At 36.5% G+C, this 23,441-nt stretch overlaps 1 protein-coding gene across 1 annotated transcript; it reads right to left on the bottom strand.

The window, feature by feature from the left end:
- Positions 1 to 19,918: 19,918 nt before the first annotated feature.
- On the bottom strand, positions 19,919 to 22,151 carry LOC120088588. Its single transcript, XM_039045989.1, has 3 exons — positions 21,723 to 22,151; positions 21,552 to 21,650; positions 19,919 to 20,470 (listed from the first exon to the last, which is right to left on the bottom strand). The coding sequence occupies exons 1-3, from the start codon at positions 22,101 to 22,103 to the stop codon at positions 20,249 to 20,251; spliced, it is 702 nt and encodes a 233-aa protein (XP_038901917.1). The 5' UTR covers positions 22,104 to 22,151; the 3' UTR covers positions 19,919 to 20,248.
- Positions 22,152 to 23,441: the final 1,290 nt, after the last annotated feature.

Genomic DNA, 23,441 nt, shown 5'->3' with positions numbered 1-23,441 from the left:
TTTTAACTATTGTCGAGCTTTTATTTATATTTGGATTCTTCAATCCTATATATCTATATAGGAGAGCAAAAAACCCTTTTTAAGGGTATTATCCTTGTACCTTTATCATTTGGACAATAATATCCTTATGCTTTCATATAATACATAAACCACCCATCACATATATCAAAAAACCACCATTAAAAGTCCATTAAACAAAAACCCATCCCCACTATTAAAACCTATGGACCAACAAAAACCACACTTATTTACTGTTTGGGGTAAATAGATGAATTGTTCCCTTAAGGACTAATTTTGGGTCTTGAACAATGAGGATCCTCACTCTCTCATTTGCAAGAAAGTGGTCTAGTTATAGTGGAACTCAGTGAAAATCCGACTGACATCGTCCCTTACGATCCGACACATGCTATTCCAGAGGACGTGATGAATAAGTTCATGGTATAGTTGTCCAGCATGAATATGAGTCCTCACTGACCAGGTACAAACATCGTCTTCAAGAGGAATTGCACGACAAAGGAGTTGTTCTAGGAGCTAACACGTGACAGTTTTTGGGTTGAGAATGACGTAAATGAACATCCTTTATTACTTTTGTATACTTGTTATTTTCTATTTCCATTCTTTGACTGAACTTGCAAATTACTGATACTTAATTCCATATTCTTGTTTCTCTGCCAGAAGTTTATTAGCCGACTGGAGATATGTGAACATCGATTCACGACATTGCCACATGGCATATTGGTATGTAGCACGTGTCAATTATCGAGTATGGTGGATATAGCATTTGTCGAGCGTCGTCGTACACCGTGCATCGAGTATCGAGTAACTCATCATCGAGGAGCGACTGACAAGTCAGTGAGGATCGAATTCCTTGGTAGTGGCAAGCACACAGGGTGGATTCTGGGGCGAAGTGATAAAATCACACGTGGATGATACAAGCAAAAAATCACCTTCCATTTCTTTTTCAACAGGTGGCCATTTTTCATTTGGGCCTCCAATAGCACCATAAAAATGCTATTTTCCTTTCTTAATTTGGGCTCGTTCGTTAATTTTACATGTTTATTGTGCTATTTTGTAGGTAATTGGACAACTAAGGGACAATACAAAGCATCGGAGTCAAAACGGAACGTAAATGAGTCAAAATGGAGCTCCAAAGCATCAACCATAAAAAGAAGAAGGATAAGACAAATTAATATCTTCAATATGTTATTTTATAAGTATTAAGAACTCAAGAGGTAGAACCAAATATTAAGGAGCTAACGGAGTTGGAACGGACCAAATTGGAGCTCTAACGAAGCAACTAGATCAAAAGAAAGAAAAGACGCTTGAAATTACAAAATTGCCACTGAGCAGAGCACAGAGCTACGCTCAATGACAAAATTGTGTCTAAACAGAGCACCATGGAGAACGAATTTTCACTCTAGGGTGGCGATACGGAAATTTAGAGAGCACAGTCGGTGCCCTGACACTTTTATATAACCCATTTTCTTCACTTTTAGGTCATTCTCTTTGGGCTTTCAGCCCCCAATTCGATTTTCTCCTCTCTTTTTCTCCTTTCCTCTGTAATTCTTCATTCTTGGGTGTATTTTATTATTGTAAAGCTTATCTTGGATCGATTTTGTGGCCAAGGTAAGTATAGCTTAGGTCTTGGTGAAACCCATGGATCTATTGTGTGGATTTTGATTCTTATTTATATTTCTCTTTGGTTTTCTGTGGTTCTTGAATGTGTTTAAATTTCTATGCATAGTTTTGTGATTGGATTGATCACCATCATATTTTCTTTGTTAGACTAGAGATAAATGCATCTTATGAATGAATCTCATTAAGGCAAAATTCCTAACATGCTTGATTGAATTTCTAAATTGACTAGAGCAATTATTTTTGTGACATTCATATTATTCAAGAACAAAATTGATTATTAACTAGGCCTTTTTATTTATTAATCGTCTTAGTAAGAACCCATTAAACTTCTATAGACTAATTAAAAAGTAGATAGGATAGATGTAAGATTTCTATGAGCATTTGAACCCAATTAATCGATCATTTGTTTTAATAAGTTATTAATTAGTAATTAGGACGCTTGTCATGGTTATCCGGGCAAATTAACAAACATTAAGTCAAGAGAGATAATCCTTAATAATCCTTATGATCAATTGAACATTAGGCGGATCCTAAGTCCTTAGCTAGGCATTTATTTATTTTCCATACACTTTTACTTTCTTACACTTTAATTTTCCACAATTTACATTTCGCATTTTATTTTCCTGCCAAACTAAACCACAAAACTCCCATTTTTACTACTTTCCATAAACCGGTTTAACTTAGAGAAGTTCTATATTAGGCTCTCTGTTGTTTGACCCTAGACTTGCAGCTTGTGCTACTCTCTAGTATAAGTAGTTGGTTCGATGAATTATAACTTTTATTTGTTTAGTGAGGGTTCGTGGGTGATAACAAATTCCAAGCTAACAAATTGGCGCCATTTCCGGGTAGCCAGTAAACTTCTCTTTGTTAAATTTGTTGTAAACTTTAAAAACCCTAAAAATATTTTTCTTTTCCTTTGTGTCTACTTGTTTTATCATGACAGATTACAACCGATGAATCTATAATGCACTTCTTGCGAAGCAAGCAGCTCAACGAGATTTTTGGAAGATGAGGTAAGAGAAATTCGTGAGCTTAAAAGCCAAGTATTTGTGCTTACCTCTCTGGTTTGAGATTTTTTTTGCTAGGTAATTGCAGGTTGTGAAGGAATGCCAAGTTTTCTCACTTCAAGGGCATCGATCCAAAGCATGTTCTCAACTTTCGCGTGGCTCTATGCACAATGCCTATCCCTTTTGTGAGTTTCCTAGCTCGATCTCAACGTCGATGCATGCTCCTTTTGTCCACTCAGGTAAGTCTTTAGAGGATCTGTTTAGAGAGCTTTCTAACAACTCTTATAAGTTTCGCAAGAAATCTCGCATAGGCAATAAGAGTTCTCGAGCTTTCAATAGGATAACTTCTATTCTAGATATGAGGCTATAACTAATCTTTAGAGTCTGAGTAACCTGGTTGCTCAGATGGCTAAATCAGTTGGGAAGTGAGATGAGCCCTTGTTACAGCCATCCTTTGAGACTACCGAGTTGAGTATAAATGTGTAATTGATGTCGACGAACACATTGAGCAGCTAATTCCTCACACTTCAAGCCAATGTATTGAAGGAAATCGTGCACGAGGATTTTCATGAGCAGCGGAAAGATCATTCTAAATTACAATCATATATGAACTTTACAAATTACAGTCATAAAAAGAAACATATGGTTATGCATTCATTACAGAAATTACGACATGACAATACAAATGATCAAGGAGAAACTCTCTACACATTTGTAAACTCATCACCAAGGTCCTTGATCACGAACGCTCGAACACAGCAACCTCAAACGCTCGTCCAACACAAATTCTCGAACACAACAACCTCGAACGCTCGTCCAACACGACCGCTACACTACACGAATACCATGCACTCGAATTCAACAATCACCTCGGTCACGAACACCCTAACAGCACGCACGGCCTCCACAGAACCTTGATGGTGTCGAGTTGAGTATGACACCACCAACAAGGCTACCTTGGTATTCTCGGTGTGAGAATCTAGAAGGTGGGCTCTATATGGATTTGGTTTGAGGCAGAAGACGGAGGAATCAACAATCGTGTAAATGATTAAGCAAGTGGGAGAAGGCTGAACCTATCATATAGGTCGATGCCAATCGTTTAGCAAAAGCTTAGTGATCTTCTAGCAAAAGCTAAGCAATCGTTTAGCTCATCGCTTAGTTGCGTGTCTATCGCCTACAAATACTACACGATCATTTAGCTTGCTCCAATTGTCGCTTAGTAAATCCCTTTTACTTGACAACTTCAGTGAGATGATTTTCGGAGAGAGAAAAATCTCAAAGTCACAAAATTTAACATTACTAAAATTAGAAAAATAATTTTCGTTTTATCTCACGGTTACTATGAAACCAGCAATAACCTCCCATTCAATTGGATATTAGTGAAAAAGAGTTAATTATCCAATAATTAATATTATTATAAATATAAATGATAATCAACTTATCAAATTATATTTATAACCTATAGTTTTAATATTTCATCTCATGAAACATATAAACTATAGCTCTTTTTCTATTCCTTGGTACTTAATGTAAATCTCATTTACATTAATCCTCTACTAGATGTATCTCACACCATACCAATCATATCATATATAATCGAATTACCTCTTGTCAATTTGAACATTTCAAATCAACACCAAGAATGGATCCTCAACTGAATCCATTGAGCTACCAAGGAGACCTCATGGACCTGTAGCTCGAAGCTCCAACGGTACGTGAATAACTGACTAAACTCTTTAGTCATGAGATCCACCATCCGTTAACTGCCAGCCACTCCACTAAAGACTGACAACTGAACTTTTCTTACTACATATATATTATGTATCTATCTTAATCAATCAACAGTGCAACAACCCTTCATAGATCGCTCGTAAGTACAGCTGGGCAAATAACCGTTATGCCCTTGTAGTTACATCTAACTCCTTAAGTCCCACTGATCCCTCTAATGAACATAGAGTCCTCTCTTCCAAAGCTGTCTCTTATACACATCTAGATGTGTATAAGAGACAGCCTTAAGTCCCACTGATCCCTCTAATGAACATAGAGTCCTCTCTTCCAAAGAGAAGCTGTGGTCACTATGTTCAAGCCCTAGAATCAGCCCTTAAGGGAGTAATCTCTCTACTTATCCCTGCTTTAGTAAAGAAGTGAATTCCATCTTGTGGATTGAGTTCCCAGTTCCCAGATCAGACAAGTCTCCAAAAAGGTAGGCATGTTGAGTTGGCAATCTGGCCACTCTCACACATACTAATCAAAGGACCGCCTTCAAAGGCAGGAGTTCCCAAAACACTCAGGATTGAGGTCGTGTCACCTATGGTCATTTAGGTGAGATGTAAATCTCTAGTATCAATGGTGTTATATACAAAGTCTAGTCATCTCGTGGTCCAGTCTTATACAAACTCTTTGTATAGGACACCCCCACTCGCACGTCTTCACATGAATGGTCAGGATCTACCATCTGTAGTAATTTATAACAATTGCAAACTTCTACAAAGCGGGTCGTATCCGTAGTGTCACCAGGATCAGGTATCCCACCTTAATCCTTATACTACAGACCTATTTAGGTTAATACTTAAGTCATGATTCACTTGTATATCACATATACATGTTTAAGTTTACATAAGATAACCAAAGAGCTTTGTTTATTAGATATGAGTAAATGCCAGAATGAAATAACAATTATTTTATTCATCAAACAATGTGTATCATTACAAACAACGAGACTCTAGGAGATTTAAGACACTAATCCCAACAGATATGATGTTGGATTGTTTAATGTGTGAACTTGTTAATTGTTTTTCTCAGTGTGAATAGGAGTCTATTGAGTCTCACCTAGAGACTCAATCCCCCTTACAAGTTAAGGACGACCGAGCCCTTAACTTGAAGATTCCATGCCCACACTGGAAAACCGACAAGAGCCATCCACTATTTATATTACTAAGGCCGAGTTTGCTGAGGAGTTATGTTTGTCAAGTGATGATGAGAATGCATACCCTATGTCGTGCTAAGAACAAGTATGTGAGGTTAAGTATGAGCTCGAGCTTTATCTTGAAGAGCCTCAGGTGATAGAGTTAGAGGCTGTAGATCTTTATCATTTCTTCCCTCTGGCATCTCTTTTATTTTTTAATATTGCTCATCCTTTCCTCACGAGTCAGAGTTTTATTTTCAGTTGAGTCAATTCTTGAGTCTTTTATTTCATTTTCTATTTCTTTTATAAATTTAAAAATCCAAAAATATCTGTCTAGTCCTTTCAATGCAGGAGCACTTGTTAGGCTTTGCAAGCTTTATTGACTCAAGCAAGAAAGGCCTAGAAAAACACAAGAATTTTTACGTGACTTGATAGGCGAATCTCATCGAATATAGCGAAGCTAAATATGTTGCACTACCTAAAGGAAACCAGGAGTTTTAATTTACTTGCTTTATAGTTTAGTTGTTTTTTCTTTTGTAGTTAATTAGTTTTTTCTTTTCCTTTTCTTACATGTCTAAGGAAAAGGAAAAGCTTTTGAGGGAAATTCCCTGTTATCCCCTACGCTTCCATATTCAGGGGACTTTCTTTATTCCCCTTAAATTTGTTCCCTACTCTTGATTTTTACTACTATACATTGGGGACACTGTATGTTCTAAAAGTTGGGGGTGGTTTGGATTTTTCTTGCTTTCGTGTTGATGCATATCTGATAGCACAAAAAACGTGCTATCTTCTTCTCCTTAATTCGGGATCTTAGGCTATTTAATGAGTTTAATTGATGTTTTTATATGTCTCGAGTGTACGAAAGGTTGAATAAGGTGTTCAGTGTGAAAAAACGATAACATAGCCAAGTTGGGAGCTAAATTGCACAAAGAGAGAAAAAAGCTCGATAAATTACAAATTTTCCCCAGTCGGAGCGTTGCGACGCTCAAAAGGAGTGTTGTGTAATGCTCAAAGGTAGAAGCGTTACATTTTCGTGAAGAAAGAGCAATGTTGCAATGCTATGAACATCAGACGGAGGCACGCACGCTATCTTGCACAACATTGCAACGCTGCGATACCTGCTTTATATCGTGTTTTCTGTCCGAAACGTTAGGCTATCATGACATTTTCCATATTTTCACTTGCTTTCTTCTCATTTCGACTATAAACTGTAACTTCTTGCCATTTTTATCATCTTAGGGCCTGATTATTGATTTTGGAGTATGATTTGTGGCTAAGAGGTAAGTGCTTAGCTTGGGTCTTGTAGTTTATTCCCATTCCTTCTTCATTCTTGAGACTTTGGGTTGTATTCTTGTTGGGATTGTTACGAATTTTAGAGGTTTCATCTTTGAATTTATTCTTCAATCTATCTTGCATGGGATAATCTGATAAATTAGCCTAATTTGTAATCATTAGGTAGTTAATCACCTAGAAGCAAGTAAGTTTGTGAAGTCAATTTGGGATTCCGTTTGACAAACATTACTTTCTAATCTAGATAAATCTCACTTGAATAGTTGGTTAGATGATGGAAATTAATTATTCGGCTTAGCATGCCTTAAACTTAATTCTTGTAAATTTATTGACTAATGGAGCATTCTTGCTCATTTTATAAATTAACTTGATCTTAAGGACTACCGATTAGGATTCTAAAGAAGTAGGATAAGTTCTAATTGGAAAATCTCAAAATAATTTTATGATTAAGTCCATGATAAAATTAAAAGGAATGCAATAAACTAAGCCGACCCAAGCTAAGTATTTGTTTCGATTGATAAATTTTCACACTAAAGTTCACTTAATTCACTCCATGCATTTAATTTACTCCGCATCATTTTGATTTGCATGCAATTTACGTTAATTATCTTCACAAACCCCCCTCTTACTTACATCCTATTAATTTCAAGGTTAAGAAATATAAATCGGCTCTTTGAGGATTGACTTCGTATTTCCCTTGCTATATTTAGTAGAGTAAGGCAGGAATATTAATTTGGGTGCGATACAACCTAGCACATAGTATTTCACCAAATTTTGGCGCCATTGTCAAGGAGCCTACAAATTTCTTAATTTTGAGGCTTATAGTTTCTTTTTTGGTAATCCGTTTTCTCTTTTTGATTCATGATCGACACTCCCGAAAGTTCTAGACTGTTATACTTTGCTAAAATTTACTGGAAGGAGCGAAGAACCAGAAAAGAGAGGAAACAACAAGCTCTGCGTGAAAGAATATCTGTGTTGAAGAAACATCAGAAGAAGAGTTTGAAGGCTGAATTTAAAACTTGTGAGTGTTGTAAAAAAACTTTGGAGACTTATGTAAGACTTGTGAAGAAACACCATACTTTTTCGAGATTTTAAAGTCTTTAGATTATGTTCTGTATTGGGATACTTTGTTTAAGGATGCATACTTCCCCTGTAAGACTTGTGAGCATTGTCAAAAAATTGGAGGTCTATCCTATAGGAATGAAATGCCCCAAGTCCCCATTCTTTTTTACAAGGTACTTGATGTGTGAGGCATAGATTTTATGAGACCTTTCCGTTCCTCTTGTGGGTTTAAGTATATTTTATTGGCAATGGACTATGTTTCATGAGTGGAAGTAAAGGCCACTGTTATTGATGATGCTAATGTTGTTGTAGGGTTCTTAAAGTCTAATATCTTTTGTAGGTATGGCTTCACCAAAGCAATCATAAGCGATCAAGGATCACATTTCTGTAATTGAGTCATCGCCTCTTTGCTGAAAAAGTATGGTGTACAACATCGTATTACCATCCCATACCACCTTCAGATGAATGGGAAAGCGGAAGTGTTGAACAGAGAAGTGAAAACCATTCTGGAGAAAGTGATCAACCCAGGAAAAAAGATTGGCGCCTTCGTCTTGACGATGCTTTGTGGGCTTACAAAATGGCCTTCAAGACCCCTATTGGGATGTCTCCCCATAGGATGGTCTATGGAAAAGCTTGTCATCTTCCAATTGAGATTCAACATAAGGAATATTGCGCAGTGAAACAGTGTAACTTGAACCCTGAGGCAACTAGTGAGGCCATACTTTTGCAGCTCCAAGAATTGGAAGAGCTCAAGTTGGAATCATTTGACAACTCTTTGATCTACAAAGAAAGGACAAAATAATTTCATGATCGAATGATCACGCTCAAGGAGTTCCAGGTAGGGCAAAAAGTTCTTTTATATAATTCTCGTTTGAAATTTATGCCTGAAAAATTCTGATCCAAGTGGCTTAGGCCATTTGGCATTTCTCACGTTTACCCTTATGGTGCAGTTGATATTATAAATCTTGAGACAGAGAAAATTTTAAAAGTGAACGGGCATAGGATGAAGGTCTTTCATGATAGAGAGTCTTTAGGCTTCTTTGACATCGCCTATCGGTTAGCCTCGTTGGTTTGTCCTTCTTGGAGGTAGCTAGGCTTTAAATTTACTTGCTTTCCTAGATAGATTTTATTTTCGAAATTTTTCCTTTATCATTAAGCCTAATATTTTCTATCATTCTCAAATTTAAGATTGCTGGTGGAGAAGAACTGATTTGAGTGACCCAAATCCTTCCTTCACTCCATTACTTAAGGAAGTTTTCTGATCCATCGTGCTCTATTTTCAATCATATTGAGGACAATGTGAGCTTTAAAAGTTTGGGGTAGGGTGTTTAGATTTTGGAACATCTTTTTTTCGTGATAATATTATTTGGGGTCCTTGAGCACTGTGCCCGAACTATGTTTTATGGTGCATGCTGGTTTGTTGTTGAAGGAAATCAGATATGAGGATTTCCATGAGTAGCGGAAGGATCTTTCCAAATTTCAATCATATATGAACATACACAATTACAGTCACAAATGGAAACAATAGCCTATGCGCAAAACAGAAATTACAACATGCTTCTCTAAAGATCAAGGGCAGGAATTAACATACCTTTGAAGACTCATCTTCAACACCCTTGGTCACGAATGCTCGAACAATCAGCAACACTGTAACACTCGAACGCTTGAACACCACGACCACTCGGATCACAAACACAACAAATGCAATGAACAACCACCACAGAACCTCGACTGTGTCGAGTTGAGTATAACACCACCAAAAAGGTTACCTTGGTATTCTCAGTGTGAGAATCTAGAGTGTGGGCTCTATGTGGACTTGGTTAGAGGATGAGACCGGAGGAAGAACAATCGTGTAAACGATTGAGCAAGTGGGAGATGTCAAAGCCTATCGTATAGAAAGATGCCCAATCGTTTAACAAAAGCTATGCGATCGTCTAGCTAAAGCTATGCGATCGTTTAGCTCATCGGCTAGCTGAGTGTCTATCGTGTACAAATACTCCATGATCGTTTAGTCTCTCCAAGCTGTCGTTTAGCAAATCTAATTCTCTTGACAGACTTTCCGTGAGTAATTTTTGAGATTTCAAATCAACATTAACTAAATTTAGGAAAACATTTTTCCTTTTATCTCACAATTACTATGAAAACTACCAATAACCTCCCACTCAATTGGTTATTAGAAAAAAAGAGATAATTATCCAATAATTATTTTATAAATATAAATGATAACCAACTTACCATACTATATTTATAACCTATAGTTTTAATATTTCATCTCATGAAACATATAAACCATAACTCTTTCTATTTCATGGTCCTTAATAAAAATCTCATTTACATTAATCATCTACTAGACATATCTCATACACCATACCGATCATATCATATATAATTGAAATACCTCTTGTCAATTTGAACATTTCAAATCAACATCAAGAACTCATCCTCAACTTGAATTCATTGAGCTACCAAGGGGACCTTATGCACCTGTAGCTCAAAGCTCCAATGGTACATGAATAACTGACTAAACTCTTTAGTCACAGGATTCACCATCCGTTAACTGCCAGACACCCCATTAAGAACCGTCAACTGAACTCTCCTTACTACAGATATATTATGTATCCATCTTAACCAATCAACAGTGCGATAACCCTTCACAGATTGCTCGTAAGTACAGCTGGGCCAATAACCGTTATGCCCCTGTAGTTATATCAACTCCTTAAGTACTACTGATCCCTCTAATGAACATAAGTCATAGTTCTCTTGCAAAGAAAAGGTGGCCATTTTGTTCAAATCCTAGAATCAGAGCAATTTATCTACTTACACCTGCTTCGGGGAAGGAGTGAATTCCATCTTGTGTAATTGAGTTCCTAGCCCCTAAATCAGACAATCCTAAAAAAGGTAGGCATGTTGAGTTGGAAATTTGGCCACTCTCACCCATACTAATCAAAGGACCACCCTCAAAGGCAGGAGTTCCCAAAACACTCAGGATTGAGGTCATGACACCTATTTTCGTTTAGGTGAGATATATGTTTCTAGTATCAACAGAGACGAATCATCTCGTAGTTCGGTCTTATACAAACTCTTTGTATAGAACACCCCCGCTCGCATGTCTCTACAAGAATGGTCAGGATCTACCATCTGTAGTGGTTTACAACACTTGCAAACCTCTACAAAGCGGGTCGTATCCATAGTGTCACCAGGATCAGGTATCCTACCTTCATCTTTATACTACATACCTATTTAGGTTATCACTTAAGGCATGATTCACTTGTATATCTCATATACATGCTTAAGTTTACATACAATAACCATGGAGCTTTGTTTATTAGATATGAGTAAATGCTAGAATGAAATAACGCTTATTTTATTCATAAACAATGTGTATAATTACAAACAACGAGACATCGGGAGAATTAGGACACCAATCCCAACAGTTGTTTGCCTTGTTGTTTTATTCCTTGCCATGACTAGCCTATGACACACTCATATGAATTGTGTTTGCATGAGAATAGGTCGAAAGAAAAGATTCATGATTTTTTAGGCATTTTCGAAATTTCTGCTTGATCTTTTTCATGCATCTTTAAGCCCTTTGCATATCTATCTTGACTCTTGCTTGCTTAGGATTGAATTATGAGGCCATAGGTTTGTTGTCACTTCGAAAGGCCTCAGTGATGGATATTAGTTTTTCCAAGGTTCATTTAGTAATGCATGTTTTGAGATGTAGTCAATTGACATCACCATTTACCCTAATGGAAAAAAAAATGAAAGAGGTGGGAATAAGGAGAGGTTAACTCCTCTTCCTCAAGGGTAGATTAACCTGGGGTGAATATTGTTGGAGGAAATAATTCTTGTTTTGTTGATGCGTCGACGGTCATGCACTGATCATGCGTTGATAAAAAGAATATGTGTTAATAGTATATGCGATGAGCATGTGTTCCTGCCACAAGTTTTCTTGCTCTCTCACCAAGTATAATGAGAATGAAAGTTTCTCAGGATGATCCGAGGTCGAACACGCGGACTGCAACTAAAGGATGTTTGTAGAGTAATGCATTTGAGGCCGTGAATAAAAATAAAAAGAAAGAAGTACATTAGCTATGCACTACTCCTACTCCTAGCTAAACAGACTGGGCAATTGAAGTTTGACTATGAGAATTGGTAGAGATGCGGTAACTATTAATGCATAATGAGATGCATGGAGAAGTAGAGTTGAGGGGAAATTTCGACAAGTCATTAAGTTTGGTCGCAAGGGTAATCCCAGCTCGCCATATTAACGTATCGCACCACATGCTTATATCTCTATAATGCATGGTTGCGTTGAGCATAAGATTATTCCTGTCTTTAGGAACACTACTTACTTTCCTTATTGAGTTCCACTACTTACCCTCTCGGGTAGTTGGTTATAGCTACTCAGCTCATAAACAAGCATTTCGATAGCCTTGCACTAAGCAAAGACGATTGACTCATTATACTCACGTAATGCACACCTCTCGGTGGTTTGCTACATGCTTCATATCTCTATGCCGCAAGATTGAATATGCGATAACCCTTGCAAACTGCACTTAACTCATTGTGATTATAAAGACGAAGAAGATGATGAAAATGATGTTGAAGGAATTAAAGAGATGCATTGTTTACAAAATGTATTAATGTCTTAAGCCAAAATACAATACAATAAAAAGGTGAAAAGAGAGCTGGAAAGCTAGATATAGGCAATCTCTTGCTTCCATCAGATGTATGTCAATGCTGGCGATGGTGCAATGGATTGGTGGTGGAGTAGTCTCTCTTGAGTTCTATCTCCAGCGAAGCTCCGGGGGTTGTGGGAATGAAGAACTCTCAAATACTATCTGCTCATTCTCTCGTCTGTTATCACAAGAATCTGCCTAAGACAGAGACCCGGATGCCTTGATTTTGGGGTCCAAGGCTCTATTTATAGAGCCAAATGCTGACAACTCTGATAATCACGCTCTGATTAGCCACCATCACTGATGCGATAGGTGAGAATGTCAGTGTTGCATCATGGTCAGCGATCAGAAAGCATGTTAGAATATCTACTGTACGATTTCAGAAATCCCGAGGCATGTGTTCATATTTGGTTCTCATAAAGGATCAACGCATTCCACCCACTCTTTCCCATCATACTTCTATCATGGTTATGACTGTAGTTGCAGCAGTGCATATAATCAACTTTTCTTCATTGAGACCAGCGCATGCGGTCGACTCCTGCGATAACTACAAAATAGACATTTTGACGCAAGATAACGCATGATATAGGGTTAGCGAGAATTTTCAATGCTGATTAATGCAAGCTCATATTTCCACATGAATCCTTAGTAATATTAATACATATTCTGCTCATCAACCCTCATAATTCTAAGTAAAAGGCTGCAATAGCTTGTATTTTTACAAGCTATCACACCCCCAAATTTAGAATCATGTTTGTCCTCAAGCATGTCTTATATTGAGGAAACTCAAAACTTGCCCTTTGTCTTTTCCTCTATGCTGACCACTTCTCATAATATAATTCACTTGCACTTATAACTTAGGTAGTAGCACTCTTCTCAAACGTAGCCACTTCTTCTAAGAAATATTTTCTAAGTTTAATTCTGACAAGCCTCCACTCAAAACTTTTTACTTACCGGAGACAACTTTTCGTTTAGCTTTTTACAATGCGATTGTTCAAAACGATTCAAAGCTTTGCGACTCATTATTAGATTTAAGGCATTGAACCTGGCTACACTCTTCATTTTGGCTTGCCCTCACGGGTGTCATGCAGGCATCCAACTTCGGTTGCATGCCATATTCAACTCAACTTTTATCCTAGCTAAATTTAATTTGCGTCAAACAGAGGAGTTGTTATTATGCGTTGATTCTGGTCACCTACTTTCATTTTGGCTTACCTGCATGGGTGTCATGCAAAGCGTCCAACTATGAGTAGATACCTTTCACAACTTAACTCTTATCATCTCGCCTTTGCATTGACAACGGAGTTTTTATTAGAATCGTTATTATTATTATTATTTTTATGAAGCATTATCACAATGTTTATATTGAATGCATTTGCTCAACCGATCCCACCCCCAAATTTAGAGAGTGGTAGGGTCCTTGCCAAAAAGCCAAAGACAAACTTGTTTAGAGATGCGGTAAAAGAGGTTTAAGTAGAGGTTTGCACATAATAAAACTCTAGATTATCAAAATTTAAAGAAGATACTAAAGCGAGGTGAGCCATGCGATGTTTAGTTGGTGGATTTAGTGAATTTACATAAGTATCATCATGGATGCTAATTTAACAATGCAAAAGAAGGAAAGCAGGCAAAAGAGAATTTCAAAAGGGATAACGCGTGAAAGATAACAAGAAAAGAAAGATGCGAGCAGAGTGTCGATTGCGTCATTACTTTGAATTCATGTAGAAGAATTAATCATGTGTTGAATAAGGGAGAGAATTCTTCTTTCGAAATAACACACCTAGAGGAAATTATTATGGCACCAAAAAGGAGCGATCGCAACACCACATCCAAGAAAAGCAGCCGCAAATCCAAAACGACAATAATCAAAGAAATAAACTAAAGTTAACTAGGAAATAAAAGTAAAGATAGAGTAAAAGACGTCCCTGGAGAAATTGGAGTGAAATCACCACAAGGACTCTTCTATGTACGGGATCGAACTTGCCTACTCAGGTTAAGGAACTCATTGTCTCGACCACCAGAGCTTCCAGCATTCATTGGCTGCATGGTGGTTACCATGCTCCTAAGAATGCTTCCAGCTCATGCGACAAACATCCTTTCAATCTCAGGGTTAATATTGAATTCGGGCACAACACCTTCACCCAAATATTGTTTGCAACTTGGTCGCACAAGCCACAATACACCTAAGACCAAAGGGTGCTTGCAAAAACACAAAACTTAAACAAACTATTAGATGTCAAGTCCCCGACAACAGCACCAAAAACTTGTTGCAGGAAATAATTATTTTTTTTTTTATGCGTCGATGGTCATGCACTAATCATGCGTTGATAAGAAGAATATGCATTAATAGTGTATGCGATGACCATGCGTTCCTGCCATACGTTTTCTTGCTCTCTCGCCAAGTATAACGAGAACGCAAGTTTCTCGGGATGATCCGAGGTCGAACACGGGGACTTGCAATTAAACTATGCTTGTAGAGTAATGCGTTTAAGGCGGTGAATAAAAATAAAAAGAAAGAAGTACATTAGCTATGCGCTACTTCTACTCCTAACTAAACAGACTGAGCAATTGAAGTTTGACTATGAGAATTGGTAGAGATGCGATAACTATTAACGTGTAATAAGATGCATGAGAAGTAGATTGAAGGGAAATTTTGCCAAGTCATTAAGCTTGATCGCAAGGGTAATCCCAGCTTGCCACACTAACGCATCGCACACGGTGGTCAGAAACATGCTTATATCTTTATAACACATGGTTGGATTGAGCATAAGATTATTCTTATCTCTAGGAACATTGCTTACTTTGCTTAGTGAGTTCCACTACTTACCCTCTCAGACAGTTGGTTATAGCTACTCAGCTCATAGACAAGTATTGTGATAGCCTCGCACTAAGCAAAGAGGATTGACTCACTATACTCACGTAACGCACACCTCTCGGTGGTTTGCTACATGCTTCATATCTCTAAGCTACAAGATTGAATATGTGATAGCACTTGTAAACTGCACTTAACTCATTATGATAATAAAGACGAAGAAGATGATGAATATGAGGTTGAAGGAATTAAGGAGATGCATTGTTTACAAAATGTATTAATATCTTAAGCCAAAATGTAAGACAATACAGAGGTGAGAAGAGAGGTGGAAGGCTAGATGTAGGCAATTTCTTTCTTCCATTAGATGTGTGTCAAGGCTGTCGGTGGTGCAATTGATGCGTGGTGGAGTAGTCTCTCTCGAGCTCAATCTCCAGTGAAGCTCCAATCATCAATCGGAAAGGTTATGGGAATGAAGAACTCTCAAAGACTATCTGCTCATGCTCTCGTCTGTGATCACAAGAATCTACCTAAGGCAGAGACCCAAATGCCTTGATCTTGGGCTCTAAGGCTCTATTTATAAAGCTAAATGCTGAAAACTTTGATAATCCTGCTCTGATTAGCCACCATCACTGATGCGGTAGGCGAGAATGTCAGTGTTGCATCATGGTCAACGATCAAGAAACACGTCAGAATATCTACTGTATGATTTTAGAAATACCAAGACATGCATTCATACTTCTATCATGGTTATCACTATAGTTACGACAATGCATGCAATCAACTTTTCTTCATTGAGATTAGCGCATGCGGTTGACTCCCGCGATAACTAAAAAATAGACATTTCGACGCAAGATAATGCATGATATAGGGTTAGAGGGAGTTTTGAGTGCTGGTCGGCAAAAACTCATTTTTCCACATGAATCCTTAGTAATATTAACGCATATTCTACTCATCAGCCCTTATAATTCTAAGTAAAAGGTTGCAATAGCTTGTGTTTGTACAAGTTATCAATTATGACATCCATAATTTCCCTGTGAGCTAAAGTACCCTAGAAGAATGAGTACGCTTAGGCACTTTTGAAAGAAAGTCGGCCCGTAGTTGGATGTCTTTCACGTAACCCGTGTGGGCAAGTCAAAATGAAAGCAGTATTCATTGATAGAGTTTTCTCTCCATTTGAAAGAAAAAAAATGAAGAGAAAAATGAAAAAAAAAGGAAGAGAAAAAAAAGTAATAAGGATGATGAGTAGATCGATTTTTATCACTCCAATTTAATGACATTGGAACTTTGAGCATAGGAAACCTAATTCCAGATCTTTCGAGCTAGAGTAGGGAAAACGAATTGGGGATTCATAGGGCTATCCCGGGTTTGCTCATGTTAAAAAAAAAAAGATAACTTTGTGCTTATACATGCATGACAAAGCTTGAAACAAATTTTCAAATTTGTCTTGAAATAGTTGAATGCTTTTTGATTGCCTAATCTCTTGTATGTATGATTCTAGTTGACTGTTGAGGTTTGAGTAGGGAACATTGTAGCTTGATAAATTGATTACTTTTGTATGATTGCTTGTTCTACCTTGCTTGAGCACGATCAAGAGTTAAGTTAGGGGTGTTTGATAGCATAAAAAATGTATCATCTCTCTCTCCTTAATTCAGGATTGTTAGGCTACTTAATGAGTTCAATTGATGTTTTTATAGGTCTTGAGTGTACAAGAGGTTGAATAAGGCGTTCATTGCAAAAAGACGATAAAACGGCCAAGTTGAGAGCTAATTGCACAAAGAGGGAAAGAAAGCCGAGAAATTACCAATTTGCCCTAGTCGGAGCATTGTGATGTTCAAAAGGAGTGTTGTGCAACGCTCAAAGGCAGAAGCATTATATTTTCGTGACGACAGGGCAGCGTTGCAATGCTATGGACATCAGATGGAGGTGCCCGCACTGTCTTGCGCAGCACGAGACTTGCTTTATATCGCGTTTTCTATCTGAACGTTAGGTTATCACGCCGTTTTTCTCACTTGATTTCTTCTCCTCTTGACTGTGAATTGTAACTTCTTTCCATTTTTATCATCTTATAGCTTGATTATTGATTTTGGAGTATGATTTGTGGCTAAGAGGTAAGTGCTTAGCTTGGGTCTTCTAGTTTATTTCCATGTCTTCTTCATTCTTGAGATTTTGGGTTTTTAGAGGTTTAATCTTGAATTTATTGTTGAATCTATCTTGCATGGAATAATCTGACAAATTAGTTGTGTTATTATGATTGGTTGCTTTGATTAGCCCTAATTTGTAATCGTTAGGTAGTTAATCACCTAGAAGCAAGGATTAAATAAGTTTGTGAAATCAATTTGAGATTCCATTTGATAAGCATTACTTTCTATTCTAAATAAATCTCACATGAGTAGTTGGTTAGACGATGAAAATCAATTATTCGGCTTAGCATGCCCTTAAACTTAATGCTTGTTATTTTATTGATTAGTGGAGGATTCTCGCTCATTCTATAAATTAACTTGATCTTAAGGACTACTGATTAGGATTCTAAGCAAGTAGGTTATGTTCTAATTGGAAAATCTCAAACTAATTGTATGATAAAGTCCATGATAGAACTAAAAGGAATGGGATAAACTAGGCCAACCCAAGCTAAGTGTTTTGTTTTGATTGATAAATTTTCATACTAAAGTTCACTTAATTCACTCCATGCATTTAATTTACTCCACATCATTTTAATTTTCATGCAATTTACGTTAATTATCTTCACAAACCCCCTTCTCCCCCTTGGTTACATCCTATAAGTTTCGAGGTTAAGAAATCTAAATCGACTGTCTGAGGATCGGCTTCGTATTTCCCTTGCTATATTTAGTAGAGTAAGTCATGAAAATTAATTTGGGTGCAATACGACCTAGCACATAGTATTCTACCAATATTTGACAGTCTTTGAGCATTTAAGCTCGAATTTGTTTGATTTTGAATGTTTGTTTTCTTTGTTTCTTGTGCTCGTTATTAGGACTGTTGATGATACACTCATTTAGGATCTTGCTTGTTTGAGATAATGTAGTAAGAAAATAAACATAGGTTTTTTATCGTCATAGTAAAAACCCGCTAAACTTCTATAGACTAATTGAACGTAGGTAGGATAAATGTATGATTTCTATGGGCTCATGCACCCAATTAATCGATCATTTGTTTTAATTAAGTTATTAATTTGTAATTAGAGCGCTTGTCGTGGTTGTTCGGACAAGTTGATGAGGCACAATAAGTCAAGAGAGATAATCCTTAGTAATCCTTATGATCAATCAAAGATTAGGCGGATCCTAAGTCGATAGCTAGGCATTTCTTAACTTCTCCTACACTTTTACTTTCTTGTACTTTAATTTTCCGCAATTTACATTCCATATTTTATTTTCCTGTCAAACTAAACCACAAAACCCCCCATTTTTACAGCTTTCCATAGACTGATTTAACTTGGAGACATTTTATATTAAGCTCCATGTGGTTCGATGACTTGCCATTTGTGCTACTTAGTAGTATGAGTAGTTGGTTCAGTGAATTATAAGTTTTATTTGTTTAGTGAAGGTTTGTGGGCGACAACAAATTTCGAGTTAACAAATTGCCCAAATTGAGGCCGTCCATACAAACCCTTACTATTTCATGAAAAGCAAATAAATGACCACCTCCCTAAAATCTCTCTTTTATCTCTCTCCTATCATATATGATTTTCCATCTTCTACCTGTTCGCCATAAGCTACAAAAATAGAGTTTCGTTTACCATTTTTTCATTACCAATTTAAAACTCATTGTTAGATGATGTGAATGTGAATTGAGACACTTCAAAAGTAGAAGAAGAAAGTCATACTTGCATGGTTAGAAAATATCTTTTTGAGTTTTTTTGGAAAGACACTCTTAACATTTTTAATTTTCTTTTAATTTCTGTTTTTAATTATTATTTTCGTTTTATTGTATTCTAAAAAATTAAAGGAAAAAAAGTTTTTACTTTTAGTTCTCTTTCCTTATTTGTAAATCTCATTCATCTTGAAAATACTTCTAACAGGAGCATAGAATGCAAATGTCACATCACACTCGTCTTAAGTTTCATTGTATGGTGCTATTTGTTTTACAATTGTCAATTAAAGTGTAAATTCATTTTATATAACCTATATTTTAATACATACTTTTTATCAATATATACAAACATAAGTATATGAAAATTTTGAATATGGAAAACTATAAACAATTATATTAATTTATTTTTTAAAAGTTAAAATGCTACGTGACTTCATGATTTAAAAGACTAGTATGTATATATATTAAAAATTGTTAACTCTAAATAAAACTAAAAAATATCTAATAATCTAACTTAAATTTTAGGGGATCATAACTTCCATTGAACTCAAAACTAGGATAAATTAAATCATCCCATCCTAAAAAGAAAAAGAAAGAAGAAAGAAGAAAGGAAACATTCATCTCTTTCAATAAACTTTTCATCTAAAATTATTACCAAATCAATGTTCTACAATAATTTCAAAATAATAATAATAATAATAAATAACATCCAACATTATGCCAAAAAAAAAAAAAAAAAAAACCTTTCACAAGCAAATTAGCTTACAGACACCCTTACCCAAACATAAAAGATATGTCCAACTTTTTGGTTCCAATGTAGATTTCAATATGAAATCCAATTAAGACTGAACTAGCAATGCTAGTTCAATTCATGTCAGCAATACAGCCAGACTGTGGCTGCATACTATCCTCAAGCATCAAAACTTGAAATCGAGTTCGAAATACAATTTTACAATTTTAAATCCTCGTTTTGTATGTCAAGAGTATACAAAATGGCTAGCCACATTGTTTCATTTCTCCATGGTTAGAGCGAGGAACCTTCGCTTCGATTGGGCTTTCGGGATCTGAATATCAAATCATGATCATCAAAGTTTGGGAGCCAGTCATTAGTTGCAGGATTGCCTTTGTAGCCACCATGAAGATGAACCCTCCCATTTGCAACATCAATAAACTCAGTTTCAGTGTTGTTAACATGGACTCCATTTTGTCCTCCTTCATTCCCTACCTGTATGAATCCACTCCCTGTCTGCTCCCTCCAAAATCATCACTAAAATCCTTAATAATGAGGATTTTGTAGAAAAATAAGAGAAAATATTTATACAAATAACAAAATCTAATTATAATTGTGATAGACATTATTATCAATGTCTATTACAATTAGACGTTGATAGAAATCTATCAGTGTCTATCAGCGATAGAAGTTGATAGGAAGTTGATAGAAATCTATAGTTAATACTATCAAAGTCTAGTATTGGTAGAGGTTGATAGAAGTCTATAAGTATCTATCAGTGTTTTTTTAGTGTTTTTTTGCTATTTCTATAAATTTTTAGTGAAAATTTCTCTCATAATAATAGTAAACGATTACTTAATAATTCATAAAGTTAATAAGGTGTCGTTTGATATCTATATGAATTTGAAAATTTTCACCTTAAACACTACCTCTCGGGAGATGGTTTTGTTTTCTACCATGCAAATATTATCCAAACCCAAATAGCAATCTGGCCGAAGTATTAGTAGATATAACACAATAATAATAATAGCAAAAGAATTTGCAGATATAACAAAATTTTGATTAGACCCTTCTAGACCATTAGTAGACCCATATTTCTAGTAGGAGTCTATCACTAATAGGAGTTCATAGACTATCACTAATATAGTTTGTTATATTTGCAATTCTTTAAAATATTGCTATATCCCTAAAAATACTCTCCATTGCAATAAAAAAAACCAAATGATTATGCTAAAACTTTTGAATTTTCCTATCAGATTCTTAAACTTCAAAAACATATGTATTTTGTTTCTAATTAGTCTATAAAATTCAAAACCCTTAGATAAAATTTTGAAACTATCAATAAGTTCCAACATTTTATGGTATTTACCACAAAATTGAAAATTATTCACCACAAAATTGAAAAGTTCAGAGAAACTCTGCTTTTTTTTTTTTTTTTTTTTTTTAAAAAAAAAAAAAAAAAACCCTTTAAGCCTCATCAACATTTGACAAAGAATCTAACGATTATAGAGTCCGCATTAACCTTAATACAAACCACGATTCTCATTAAAAACACTAAACGAAAGGGGAAAAAAAGTAGTAAAAGAAAAAGAAAAACCTTATGATGGCGTTTTTCAATGGAATTCAACTCCTTGTAATACTCTGTCTCCACATAGTCCTCCTGCACCAACGAATCCCCAACTCCCAAGCGTAAAACCTGTAAAGATTCCTCAAACATTCATACCCAGATCACGATTAAAAAACAAACGTAAAAAAAATCGAGGAATACATGAGATTGGGACTGCAGGTTTCGGAGCTTATCGAGCTCAGGAATAGCCTCGACTGAGTTGATTCCAGATGGGTTTTGTGGCGACGAATCGGATTCGCTTCGGCTCGGTTTCATCGGCCGCTTGGGGGCGGTGGAATCGAACTGGGCTCTGATCTGATCGGTGATTCGCATCTGCTCTTCGTCGCACAACACGACGTCGCTCCGGCTCGGCTTGCTCGCCGTGGACCGCCGCGCCGCCATGGTGATGGTTTTGGTCTGGGATTTTTTTTGGTGAGGCGGTGGTTTAAATACTATATTGTGGGGACAGAGGCCGACCGGGAAACCATGGGCGTCGAAGTCTTTGGATTTGAATAGGGATGTGACGTTTTGGTGGGCTTTCATTTTGGATGTCACCTGGTTGTCCACAATCTTGGAGTTGAAGGGAACTTTTAGAATTGGGCTCTATCAGGGTCCTATAAATATGGTGTAATTAAACCGGAAAATTAGGGTGTCAAGTTAAAAAAATAGCTAAAAATAGAAATTTATGATTTTTGGTTAAATTGAGTCAGCATACTGATGAAATTCCATTGTATTAATCAATTTTATCCCTACAATTACACTAATTGCCAATATTGTTGTAGTCTATCTCTTCATACACACCTGTTTCCAGCGTCAAGATTTTGGTTGTTGGGATTTTTTTCTTTTTTTTTTTTCAATTTTCAATGGAGATATTTTATTTTATTTATACATTAGTTCTAAAAGATTTTTATATTTTGTTAGCAGATAACTTAAATTGATCGTTACTAGTTAGTATTTTATGAATGTTTATTTGGTCATGTTTGGATATCTTTTATGTTGGGGATAATATTGGACCAAGGGACAAACTTGTCCACAGAGGCTCCACGTGCACTAAATCAGTCCAAGAAGGGGAGAAAGGGCCAAAGAAAGAGGGAGGAATGGGTCGAAGGTGATCCAAAGCTACTCGACCTCAGCCCGAGCGGAGACCAAGTCCGGAGTAATATGTGAAGAAGACATTACAAGAAGTTAGAAAGATGAGTTAAGGGCGAAAAAAGAGCTTAAGTGAATAGGATTCTGATTAAGACTGCCATCTAAGAAGAATGAGGGAAAAACAATCCTCTCAACCTCAAATCTAAGGGGAGGTTGAGGACTAGAGCAAAGAGTGAATGGGATAAAACATAATGTGACACGATAATTGGAATTTCTCTACCCTTTGAATTATCCCACGATACAACGAGAACAAGAAGATCAACTGGACAACCTTGTTCGTGACCTTGCCAAAGAAAAGCTCCATGGTCGAATGGGAGAATCAAATCCTCCCACTTCAAAACTGTGGGAAAGGCAAAATTCTAGCATGAATAGGAGCAAAAAACCCTGAGGAAGTAAGAGATACATGTGAATCCAAACTATAGAAGGAGATACATCAAAGAGATGGTTATATGACAAAATACCCGAACGATGTTAAGATGAATGTTAGCATGAATAGAAGATTGAAGTCCAAGATACAGTGGTTTCACTTAGTCACATTCGAAGTCGAGGTACGATGGCACAAGAATTCAACAAGATACAAACAAATGAGATATGATCAACAAAAGAATGATGGAGAAAGCACATGGCACTGAGGCCGAGGAAGCCCATTCGAAGCTGACTTACACAAAATCTAAAGTGAGTTAGGTCATATCCAGGGAAATATGTACAAAAGGCACAATGATAGCTTAGACT

This window comes from Benincasa hispida, chromosome 10, assembly GCF_009727055.1.
Source record: "Benincasa hispida cultivar B227 chromosome 10, ASM972705v1, whole genome shotgun sequence".
In the NCBI taxonomy this organism is placed as follows: Eukaryota; Viridiplantae; Streptophyta; class Magnoliopsida; order Cucurbitales; family Cucurbitaceae; genus Benincasa; species Benincasa hispida.
Note: the sequence above shows the minus strand (reverse complement) of the source record. Positions and strands in the feature narration are given on the sequence as shown.

What these genes read in the sequence shown, in the direction of transcription:
- LOC120088588 (XM_039045989.1), bottom strand. Translation starts at nt 22,103, where the DNA reads ATGAAAGCCCACCAAAACGTCACATCCCTATTCAAATCCAAAGACTTC. An exon ending in ACCTGCAGTCCCAATCTCAT is followed by an intron (nt 21,651 to 21,722) that starts GTATTCCTCGAT and finishes GAATCTTTACAG; the next exon opens with GTTTTACGCTTGGGAGTTGG. An exon ending in TTGAAAAACGCCATCATAAG is followed by an intron (nt 20,471 to 21,551) that starts GTTTTTCTTTTT and finishes TGGAGGGAGCAG; the next exon opens with ACAGGGAGTGGATTCATACA.